Source organism: Rhinoderma darwinii, chromosome 8, assembly GCF_050947455.1.
Source record: "Rhinoderma darwinii isolate aRhiDar2 chromosome 8, aRhiDar2.hap1, whole genome shotgun sequence".
NCBI classification, from domain to species: domain Eukaryota; kingdom Metazoa; phylum Chordata; class Amphibia; order Anura; family Rhinodermatidae; genus Rhinoderma; species Rhinoderma darwinii.
Window position 1 is genome coordinate 5,537,770 of NC_134694.1, and position 12,532 is coordinate 5,550,301.

A 12,532-nucleotide genomic window follows, 5' to 3' on the forward strand; every position below is an offset into this window, starting at 1 on the left:
TGGCACTTTTATGGGGTTCTGTTGCTGTTTAGCACTGTTATGGGGGACTATTCCTGGCAGACACGGTAATGGGGGCTCTTTGACTGGCTGGAATGGCGATGATGGTGATGAGGCATTATATCTGCCCAGCACTGTCGATGTTGCTGGCTGGTGCTTTTTTGGGCTCACTGTTATTGGGGGTTCCTGGGCAGTGATGACCCTCATTGAGTTCTCTATTGGATCCTAGAACTGCAGGTTACACGCGGTCTCTGGCGCTCCAGATTATACAAAACGTATTATATTATAACTACATATTCCTGGAATCACCGAACCCCCCACAGCAGAGCAAAGCACAGTGACGCAGGACTCCGGGAATTGTACTCCCTGTGGCTGTGTCAGGTAGACCATGGAGGCTCCTCCTCCTTCACAGCCCCCCTCCTCACCGCCCCCCTCCTCACAGCCTCCCTCCTCACAGCCTCCCATCTCCCCCTCACAGCCCCCCCTCCTCCTCCTCACAGCTCCCCTCCTCCTCCTCACAGCCCCCCCTCCTCACAGCCCCCCATCTCCTCCCTCCTCACAGCCCCCCATCTCCTCCCTCACAGCCTCCCTCCTCCTCCTCACAGCCCCCATCTCCTCCCTCACAGCCCCTCTCCACCCCTCACAGCCCCCCATCTCCTCGCTCACAGCCCCCTCCTCCTCCCTCACAGCCCCTCACAGCCTCCCTCCTCCTCCTCACAGCCCCCATCTCCTCCCTCACAGCCTCCCTCCTCCTCGCTCACAGCCCCCTCCTCCCCCTCACAGCCTCCTTTCACCTCCTCACAGCCTCCCTCCTCCTCCTCACATGCCCCCTTCTTCCTCCTCACATCCCCCCTCCTCCTCACATCCCCCCTCCTCCTCCTCACAGCCCCCCTCCTCCTCACAGCCTTCTTCCTCCTCCTCACAGCCCCCTCCTCCTCCCCTCACAGCCTCCCTCCTCTTCCTCCCTCACAGCCCCCCTCCTCCTCCTCACAACCCCCCTCCTCCTCCTCACAGCCCCCCTCCTCACAGCCTCCCTCCTCTTCCTCCCTCACAGCCCCCCTCCTCCTCCTCACAGCCTCCTTCCTCCTCCCCCCTCTCCATCACAGCCTCCCTCCTCCTCCTCACAGCCCCCTTCTCCCTCACAGTCCTCTTCCTCCCTCACAGCCTCCTTCCTCCTCCTCCTCACAGCCCCCCTCTTCCTCCTCACAACCCCCCTCCTCCCCCTGACAGCCCCCCTCCTCCCGCTCACAGCCTCCTTCCTCCTCCCTCACGCCTCCCTCCTCTTCCTCACCCACAGCCCCCTCCTCCTCCCCTCACAGCCCCCCTCCTCCCACTCACAGCCTCCTTCCTCCTCCTTCACGCCTCCCTCCTCTTCCTCCCTCACAGCCTCCCTCCTCTTCCTCCCTCACAGCCTCCCTCCTCTTCCTCACTCCTCCTCACAGACCCCTCCTCCTCCTCTTCCTCCCTCCTCACAGCTCCACTGACAGAACTCAAGAAGCCGTCAACCACTTCACATTTACCTCACGAGATTCCCGCCCAATGTATTTATCTAGATTATGGAGCTCTCACATCATGTGACTCCTCAGAGCCCGCCCCCTTCAGTTCCGCCTGTCTCCGCCCCCTGCTCGTGGATCCGCGGGTGATAACTGAACTTCTGGTCTCCATAGTTACCGGGAGCGGAGGGCTCCGCAGTGAATGCGCTGTCACCTGGTTTCTATAGTTACGGAGCGGCGTCAGGTTCGGGTTTCCCGCGGTGCTGGTTCTGGTAGTGACGGGCCCGGGTCTCCTCCATGGAGTGTGAGCCGGAGATCCGGCGGAGGCTGCAGGAAGCCGGGCAGGAGCAGCTGCTGAGGTTCTGGGATGAGCTGGGTCCCGGGGAGCGCGGCTCTTTACTCGGGGAGCTGAAGCTGCTGGATGGCCGGGAGCTCCGGGAGCACTGCCGCCGGGCACAGGACGCCTATGTGCGGGAGAGCAGTTCACCTCAGCGGCTGGATGACAGGATGCGCCCCGTACCCCCAGAGTTCCTGGGCAGCGCCATGAAGAGTCCCCCCGAGGAGCTGACTACCTGGGAGGAAGAGGGTGAGTGACGGGTCAGGCAGAGAGCACCCCGAAATCAGCCTGTACCCCACTAACAGCATCACCCCAACAATCACTATAGAAGAGTGCACCCCATAATTACTGTACAATACTGCACCCCCAAATCAGCCTGTACCCCACTAATAGCATCACCCCAACAATCACTATAGAAGAGTGCACCCCATAATTACTGTACAATACTGCACCCCCAAATCAGCCTGTACCCCACTAATAGCATCACCCCAACAATCACTATAGAAAAGTGCACCCCATAATTACTGTACAATACTGCACCCCCAAATCAGCCTGTACCCCACTAACAGCATCACCCCAACAATCACTATAGAAGAGTGCACCCCATAATTACTGTACAATACTGCACCCTACAAATAGTATGTACCCCAACAATACTGCACCCCACAATAACTGCAATGCTGCACCCTGGAAATTAGCCTGTACCCCACAATAGAAGAGTTCAGCCCACAAATATACACCCAACAATCCTGCACCCCATAATTACTGTACAGTACTGCTCCCCATAATTACTGCACCCCATAACTGCACCCCATAATTACTGTACAGTACTGCACCCCATACTATAATTCAATTACTGAGGTGCAGCTTAGTGTCCCCCGATAACTTGCTCCTGTATTATAATTCACCTGTACATCAGTGTGTACCCCGATAACTGCTGTGAAGCCCCTGCCCGGGTCATTACTGGCACACTGTATGTCCTGCAGTTATCAGACCTTGTTCTGTGATAAGCTGGCGCACACTCACAGGGCACCGCCCGCCATTATAATGTGCCCACAATGTTCATGTCTCACAAATTACAGAACAATAAACATCTACAGCCTGCCATGCCTCTGTGCCACCCAGTGTGACCATCATATATGCCACTGTGCAACCAAGTGTGACCATCATATATGCCACTGTGCCACCCAGTGTGACCATCATATATGCCACCGCACCACCCAGTGTGACCATCATATATGCCACTGTGCAACCCAGTGTGACCATCATATATGCCACCGCACCACCCAGTGTGACCATCATATATGCCACCGCACCACCCAGTGTGACCATCATATATGCCACTGTGCAACCCAGTGTGACCATCATATATGCCACCGCACCACCCAGTGTGACCATCATATATGCCACCGTGCTACCCAGTGTGACCATCATATATGCCACCGCACCACCCAGTGTGACCATATATGCCACTGTGCCACCCAGTGTGACCATCATATATGCCACCGCACCACCCAGTGTGACCATATATGCCACTGTGCCACCCAGTGTGACCGTCATATATGCCACCGCACCACCCAGTGTGACCATATATGCCACTGTGCCACCCAGTGTGACCATCATATATGCCACTGTGCCACCCAGTGTGACCGTCATATATGCCACTGCACCACCCAGAGTGGCCATTATATGCACCGTATAGATGTGCGTGTCTGTAAAGATGATCCCATGCTTAGGGCTGTGTGCAGTGATCCGGCAGCAGGCGGTGAAGAGAACTAAGGGGTTTTTATACAAGAAACAGCGCCACCCTTATCCATGGGTTGTGTCTGGTATTGCAGCCCGGTCTTAATCTGGGCTGAGGGTAAAGGTTAGAAGGAGCGTGCAGGATACAGAGCGGATCTTCTCACGTGAAGTGATTGTTCTTCCCTCCTGGTATTGTTCTGCAGCCAGAGGAAGCATCGCTGGCTGAGATATACATTACAACATCACTAAACCCCACTAAACCTGCGGGACGGCCACACACATGGAACTGACGAGGTGCCGGATTATCGGAAGTTCTAATTCTATTGTAAATCTAAAAACTCTTAATTCATTCCCCAAATAAGATGGCAGCCGGGACATAGGGCATGGGGGGTGCTTTGTGGAGTTCTCCTTTGACCCCCTTCCCGGGGATGTTGTGGCCCCCAGAGTTTGGCCCCCTTTAGGAACGTTTACGTATTTATCAAGTTAAACGAATTATTCATGTTTTCCAGGTTACCACCAGATTTCACAGAACAAGGTGGCGGTCCTGCTGCTGGCCGGGGGTCAGGGTACACGTCTAGGGGTGACTTACCCCAAAGGAATGTATCATGTCGGCTTGCCTAGCGGAAAGACACTGTACCAGATCCAGGCGGAGCGGATCCTGCGCTTGCAGCAGTTGGCTGGAGAGAAATACTCCACACGGTGCACTGTGCCATGGTGAGGGGGGGCTCTGTCTATGAGGGTCTTCTAATACCAGTGTACCCACAATGCATTGCAACACAGCTCATAAGGGAAGGCATGCTCATAGCGTAAAGAGATTCTCCGCTTTTGTACAATCCCTACTTGTTAGAAATGTCCCTTGACAATAAGCTGATCCCAATATGTCCCTCCGGCGATCAATCTGTGGGGGACCTGGCAGTAAGTGTTCATTTTCCCTGCAGCGCCACCACAGGTGAAATGAAGCATTACACCTCTAGCTGAATACTCGTGTTTTATGATGGACCCCCTTTAATGTGTGGGTTTATAATACATGATATAGTATATAGAGGCGTCCGTCATCTGTACACCAGTCCTTGGCTCCCCAGGTACATCATGACCAGCGAGTTCACCCTGAACCCCACACAGAAGTTTTTTGAGGAGCACAACTTCTTCGGCATTGGTCGGGCAGATGTCATCATGTTTGAGCAGAGGATGCTGCCTGCGGTCGGGTTCGATGGAAAGGCTATTTTGGAGAGGAAGGGCAAGGTTGCTATGGCTCCAGGTATATACATATATCATAATTGCTTCTGCGGGATATTGTCCGGGGTCCCTTATGTCCCTCATCTGGTTAATGGTGATCTTCTCTCCACCATTGGATGTAGGTTGCAGAATATATTGGAAAATTGCTTAAATAGCAATTCCAGTGTCATTTTATTGACCGGTTGACCCTTTTTTCGGAGGTCGATTCGGGGATCTGCGCCATTATTAACATTATCTTAGGGAATTGTCTTTCCAGCAGTTTCCTAATATGTTTCATGACGTACATTATATTCAGCATTTGTGTCATTGCAGATGGTAACGGCGGCCTATACAAGGCTCTGGCGGACAACCATATTTTGGAGGACATGGAGGCGCGAGGCATCTCTTATATACATGTGTACTGTGTGGACAATATACTGGTGAAGATGGCCGATCCTGTATTTGTGGGGTTCTGTGTTTCCAAGGGTGCTGACTGCGGGGCTAAGGTTAGTGACTGGTCCTTTAAAGGGGGTTTCCGCCCATAGATCTATTTAAAGGATAGACCATAAATGTCCCCCACAATTCCCAAGAATAGTTCCCCAACTCCCAGTAGTCACCGGTGTATTCCTCCTCTGTCGGGAAGTGGACCCTTGAGATTGTTGGGGGTCCCTTATGGGTGCAATTGCATCCCTGTATAAACAGATGTTGGGAGTGATTGTCCTGAGAACGAGCGGCTGTATTACTGGGATCATCATTATCCTCAGGTGGTGGAGAAGTCGTACCCGTCGGAGCCCGTCGGAGTTGTGTGTCAGGTTGACGGCATCTACCAGGTTGTGGAATACAGTGAGATCAGCCCGGACACAGCCGAGAGACGCAATGATGATGGCAGCTTGACCTATAATGCCGGCAACATCTGCAATCATTTCTTCAGCCTGGACTTCCTGAAGAGCGTGGCCGGGTCAGTGACCTTATATTAGAGACAGGAGCACTTTAAATAGCGGCATCCACATGCTTCTCAACATTTTAAAGATCTATGCTTGCTGTCAGTGACCGAGGACGCATTTTTCTTTCTTTTTTTACATCCTGGTCATGTCCTGATATCACCGGTGCAGGGCTCCTTACAGCGTATCAGAAATCTCTCTTGTTACAATCCATGCACCTGCTTCAGTAGGATATTATCATTACAGGTTTTCAGTCTGTAGATATAAACCTAATTGTTTCCATTCACTGACAGTAAACAGAGATAATGAAATCTCTCATGGGGAGTGTTCCAGTTGTTACATTTTGGGTTCCAAAGTTTGTCATCGGGGTCTTGCAACTGGCTGCCCTGTGAGCAGAGACCCTCTGTTCTGTCCATTGAATTATCCTGTCCGATTCTTTTCCTCGGAGATAAGCGGTGTGAGATGTGCATGACAGCCGCTTATCTCCCCAACTCCAATTGACATGACATGCCAAGCCTAACCGTCATGTTTCTAGGTTGTCTATAAGGCAATCAGTGCATAGGACCAGCTTATTATAGGGGGGCGTGCAGTCATTGTAATAAACTGCTGGTTGCGATATTTACTTCTGATTCCTTGGTGCTTCTTCCATCAGGACATTAGAGCCGGGTCTAGGATACCACGTAGCCATCAAGAAAGTCCCACATGTGGATGAAGAGGGCAACTTGGTGAAACCCGTGCGGCCAAACGGAATAAAGATGGAGAAGTTTGTGTTTGACGTCTTCCAGTTCACCAAGTGAGTGCCCGTAAACCCCTCACCCCTGGGCACCGCAGCCGTATACAAGGAGGGAGATGCCAGTGTGGATGATCCCGCTTTTTCCGCTTATGTTTTTCTAGGAACTTTGTGGCATTTGAAGTTGCGAGGGAGGAAGAATTCTCCCCTTTAAAAAACGCAGACACGGTCGATAAGGACACCCCGACTACAGCGAGACGCTCGCTCCTGTGGCAGCACTACCGCTGGGCTCTGAAAGCTGGCGCGACGTTCACCGATGCCAATGGCTGCGCCATAGTTGACGTCTCCGGGTTAGTCAATGTACCACATAGAACTGATAATAGGGACCCTCTGCTTATTGTAAGTTTACATCTCCTTCTCTCTGTAGTTTTCCAGAAGTGGGAGACCCCCCTGCAGTCTGTGAGATTTCCCCCTTAATCTCTTATTTCGGGGAGGTGAGTTTCGTGCGCCCTTGTATATTCTCTCATAGGAGAAGTAAAGCCACCCATAGACACATCAGCCGATGACGCCGGACACGCACCCCTCATCTGACCAAGATTCCAATATACTTCAGGGTCCGGTTGTTAAAGGGACACACACTGGAATATCTCTGCAGTGATCGGAATGATTTTCCCCGTTGCTGCCTACGTATTTTTTCACGTCGTCTGACTTAAAAATGCCACAGTCGTTGGGTTTAGTCTGATGCCACCCATGGAGCAAATTTCCATATTACGTGTATTACCAGCTCAGGACGGGAACGCACAGGGTGGATACGCTGCGTAAAAGTACACCACACATCCATCCCGGAACACGCAGGGAATTTCTCCCGAAAAAAAAGAACCCGCACCAAGTTGTGATGCAGATTTTTCAGGTGGAAACTGCTACAAAAAAATGTAATGATTAACCCACAGCGACGTATCCCTCTGTCCTCAGTGCAGTCCATGTGACCGCTGCAGCCTGTGATTGGCTACAGCAGTCACATGAGATGAAACGTCATCCATGGAGGGTCGCCTGGACAGAGTACAAAGGAACGCGTCGCTATGACAACGGCCAGGGGTTAAATATCAACTTTTTTTATACATTTTTAAGAATAAAGGCGTGAGGTTTTTTTCTGATTTGCTCTTTGTTGCGGGTTGTACCTCCACCAATATATTCAATAGGGAAAACCCGCAAAAGGGAACCAGCATAAATTGACAGGCTACGGATTAAAAAAAATGCAGCGCAGGTCACTTTATGAAGGTTTTTTTCAGCTGATTTTTTCTGCAGCGTGTGGGTGAGATTTGATCCGCTACTACTGCTACTGTATTATGCTGCAGATTTTCTGCAATGAAACGCATTGCGGAAAATCCGCAGTGTTCACGCTACGTGTGGACTCGCCCTTAAAGCGACAGTCTTCAAGATCTAGGGAAATACCAGAAATAGGCACGACCTGTGAAAAATAGAATAACAGACACAATTTTAATATAGTTACCCTTAAAGGGGTTGTTTCAGGAGAGACATTAATAACGTGTCGCTAGGATATGCCACCGGTTTCTGATCAGAGTGGGACCAACGTGAATGTTTCCTGGCGGCCGCATGAATGGCTTTTGACTATCATGTGATCAGAAGAAAGCCGAGCAGAGACAAATTGGCTCGGCGCTGTCCTTGTACTGCCTCCACTCCGTCCTAGCAATCAGCGGGGGTAGCATACCGGCACCTATGTCGAGGACAGGGATCCCCTCCCCCATGACGAGCTGCGGGGCTCTTTCTATTCACTTCTATGGGAGTTACATAAACAGCCGAGCAAGTGTCCATAGCTCCCATAGAACAGAATGGAGAGAGCTGCGCACATGGTGGGAGACCCCCACCTCACCGGGTGGGATTGGGGTCAGCGGACCCCCATTCTTGACATAGGTGCTGGTCCCAAAGCTAGAACCCACATCTTGGCTTATTCCTCAGATAGGCCATAAATGTCTGAAAGGAAATAACCCTTTAATGTCTCTCCTGAGTTAAAACCTTGAAGGTACTGCCATGATCCTGAGCTATTCTATCTGACGGGTGTGTTCTTATTGCAGGGCTTAGACGAGCATCTGAATAAAAAGGACATCTCATCCCCCTTCATGCTGGAGATTCAGAGGGTGTTAGAGGAGATGAAGATCTGATCCCTGTCTGGCGGGGAGGGAGGGAGGAAGATGCCCAGTGCTACGCAGGAGCCGTGGATTAGCGCTCCAAACAATATGCCTTATAATCCAACCCCGCCACACGGAGCAGGAGGACTGTGAAATACTGCCTCGTCCATCAGCTATTTACTATAAAAGCTTAAACCAAAAATGGAGCATGTCAACGTTCTCGTGGCTGGCGCTGGACATCAACCACATGGTATAAGGTCAAGGATAACCAATGGGTCATCTGAATACTGTAGCGCTCTCTATTGATATCGAACAGGCATTACAAACATTGACCAGATGTGGTTTACATGTGTTTTTGAATAATTTCTTCACCAAGACCAGACCCTCCGTGCTGAGTCCCCTCCCTTTTTCGTACTGAGTCCCCTCCCTTTTTCGTACTGAGTCCCCTCCCTTTTTCGTACTGAGTCCCCTCCCTTTTTCGTACTGAGTCCCCTCCCTTTTTCGTACTGAGTCCCCTCCCTTTTTCGTGCTGAGTCCCCTCCCTTTTTCGTGCTGAGTCCCCTCCCTTTTTCGTGCTGAGTCCCCTCCCTTTTTCGTGCTGAGTCCCCTCCCCTTTTCGTGCTGAGTCCCCTCCCCTTTTCGTACTGAGTCCCCTCCCCTTTTCGTACTGAGTCCCCTCCCCTTTTTCGTACTGAGTCCCCTCCCCTTTTTCGTACTGAGTCCCCTCCCCTTTTTCGTACTGAGTCCCCTCCCTTTTTCGTACTGAGTCCCCTCCCTTTTTCGTACTGAGTCCCCTCCCTTTTTCGTACTGAGTCCCCTCCCTTTTTCGTACTGAGTCCCCTCCCTTTTTCGTACTGAGTCCCCTCCCTTTTTCGTACTGAGTCCCCTCCCTTTTTCGTACTGAGTCCCCTCCCTTTTTCGTACTGAGTCCCCTCCCTTTTTCGTACTGAGTCCCCTCCCTTTTTCGTACTGAGTCCCCTCCCTTTTTCGTACTGAGTCCCCTCCCCTTTTTCGTACTGAGTCCCCTCCCCTTTTTCGTACTGAGTCCCCTCCCCTTTTTCGTACTGAGTCCCCTCCCCTTTTTCGTACTGAGTCCCCTCCCCTTTTTCGTACTGAGTCCCCTCCCCTTTTTCGTACTGAGTCCCCCCTTCCCTCCGCATTGAGTCTCCTCCGCTCTGCACATGTGCAGCAGTTCCCTGATAATCTGGTGGTTTAGTTACTTGTAGTTTATGCTCCTTCTGTCCTTGCTGTAATCCATGCACTGACTTCCTGCAGAGTTTGTGTTTATACATAGCAGCCAATCTGAGCAAGCAGAGCTGCAGTGTAAAGCATAGGGAAGAAAGCCGCAGCCTGTGCTTCTGATATAGGATTTCAGACTACCTTACTCCAACATACATGAGGGCCCATTTAGCCCATCAGTTCAGCTTTTGTAGGGTAAAATGCCCTTTAAAGGGTTTGTTTCATCAGAGACAACACTTTTCAGTTTGGTTCCCGTTGGGGTACGGCTCCTGGCACCCCTGAGAAACAGTTGATTTTGTCTGGGGAAGCCGTGGCCACCAAGGCAAATGTAGCATTACATGGTGGCCATTCAGATGCTTAACCTTCCATGTAATACATGGACGGCTGGAGTACACCAGAACGGCTGCCGATCCTATAAAGCTGCTCACGTCCGTATGTCCTAATAGGGCATAAAGACAGGGTTTGTCTTCTGATCTGATGACGCGGTCCCTTTAAATGCCATGTCAGCCGCCCACACTCAATACAATAAAAACGGATGCCATATCAGCAGATCAGGGGAGATACGTAGCTGACTTTGCCCCTACACAACGCTCACTGTTCGGTAGAGGCTCCGCTGCTGCATCTTTTTTGAGACAGACGGGAAAAAATCCTCCAAACGCAGGCTACAGCGGTGACACGTCATCCCAGGAGGCCGGTCTGCAGGACGTCCGAAGTATGCGGTTTTTGGGGGTTTTTCGGTTGGAATTTCCTGCAGAAACCAGGGCGGAAATGGGCAGATGTTTGGAGGCGTTCTGCTTCTGATTTTTCGGCCGTTTACAGCCCGAAAATAAGCCGTGTGAACGTACCCCGACAGTTTACTTTGTGCTCTATGTGCTGGATTATCAACCTTTCTGGATTATCGGATGCCGGACGAATTTTAATAAATCCGTCACCATCTATAGATACAATAAAAAGTCATTGAATACGGAACATTTTAGTCTTGAGTTTCTGGATTATCAGATGACGGATTACAGGAATTGCATTATGTTACTGTGTCTCAATTATGGGGTGACTCTGCTAAACCTTGTATCCTCTAGTATACCAGTGGTCTCTAACCTGCTGATGTAAAACTACAACTCCGGCAGGTGAAGGACATCTTTTCTGCTTGCTGTTGGTGAATGGAAGCATTTGTTTACTTTCAGGGGCTGAAAATCAATCCTGAGCTAATTCTTCTCACAGCTGAGCATTTGCTACAATTGTATCCAGTCTAGGCAATCATCTGTGAGCTAAACAGGCTGTACCCCAGATGGCTAAATTTACCTGCACTGATACATTGTAACAAACTATCGGGACAGTAAAGAGGTTTGTCTAGACTGGATACAATTTTAACAAACCTATAGTAGGTCAGGTTGGTGCTTTTCACTGACTGCAAGCAGAGTTCTTTCAAAATGGTGAAGAATTGAAACACAAAGCATATTAGAAAGTCGCAGAACCTTTCATTGTAGTTTGTATAGCCCGATGGTATCAGGACAGGGCCAGGGGGGGGGGGGGGGGGGGTGGTAGGAGGATTCACATTTTGGGTTCCTGTAGGAACTTTTCACAGCAAACGACATCCGTACAGCTCATCGTCTCCTCATCATTGGTGGCGTCACAATGCGGATGCAAGAAGGATCGGAGAAAAGTGGATCGTCGGGGCAGTCCGTGCAGGGCTGAGAGGGGTCCGCAGTAGCCATTATGTATCTATAGGTGACGCATAGACTGAGACACCCCCCGATGGCCGGGCCAAGTCCTCGTGAAAGCTGCTCTTAAGGCCTGAACGCGACCGTTAGGCTGAGTTCACACGCAGTGTTTTCAGGTGTATTTACGCCTCGAAAAACGCCTGAAAAAAATGGAAGCTGAACACCTACAAACATCTGCCCATTGAAATCAATGGGACAAACAGCATTTAGTTCATACGGGGCGTCTTTTTACGCCACTGTTTTAAAAAACGGAGCGTAAAAAAGGGGCTCCGTAAAAAGAAGTAGCATGTCACTGCTTGAGGCGTTTTTTGGAGCTGATTTTCCATTGAACACTATGAAGAACGCCTCAAAAAACGCCTCAAAAGAAGCTCCAAATTAAAAGAAGCTTCATAAACGCCGGAAAATCAGAGGCTCCGAGAACAGCTCCGTATTTTCAGACGTTTTTTGTTAAGCGTGTGAACATAGCCTTAGCGTTGATCGGGCCGCAAACGGATCTTAGTCCTCGTATTTGCGTCCGCAATGCCTCTGAGTTGCAACGTATGTCCGTGTTGTTTCCGTGTGTCATCCGTATTTCGCGGTCTGTACCCATAAGAAGGACGCGGGATCGGATTATCTAGCAACGTATCCGCAATAGGTGGACAGCACGTGGATGGCATCTGGGTGCTGAGTTATTTTTGTGGACCCAGAGTCTTGAATGGTGGCACGGGTCCACAAAAACGGGCAGGGATAGGACAACGGGCCAGCGTGCGATCCGCAAAAAATGGAAAATAAAGAGAACCAGTCAGCAGATTAATTTTGCCTGCACTTAGGGCGGCGTAAACGTGCTGACAGGTTCCCTTTAAATATGGGTGCAATGGGGCTTTATAGAGGGAGACCCCAGCAGCGAACTCCTCTTCATGACGTCCATAGGTCATAACAAGTCATATAGAAAAGGGTTGTCCTAATGGAAGAACCTCTCATCCTCATTCAGAC

General features: G+C 50.6%; 1 protein-coding gene across 1 annotated transcript; it reads left to right on the top strand.

Moving 5' to 3' along the window:
- Positions 1 to 1,458: 1,458 nt before the first annotated feature.
- On the top strand, positions 1,459 to 8,949 carry UAP1L1 (UDP-N-acetylglucosamine pyrophosphorylase 1 like 1). The gene is made up of 9 exons (XM_075834760.1): positions 1,459 to 2,076; positions 4,080 to 4,284; positions 4,653 to 4,828; positions 5,119 to 5,291; positions 5,550 to 5,743; positions 6,379 to 6,519; positions 6,621 to 6,806; positions 6,884 to 6,950; positions 8,550 to 8,949. The coding sequence occupies exons 1-9, from the start codon at positions 1,788 to 1,790 to the stop codon at positions 8,634 to 8,636; spliced, it is 1,518 nt and encodes a 505-aa protein (XP_075690875.1). The 5' UTR covers positions 1,459 to 1,787; the 3' UTR covers positions 8,637 to 8,949.
- Positions 8,950 to 12,532: the final 3,583 nt, after the last annotated feature.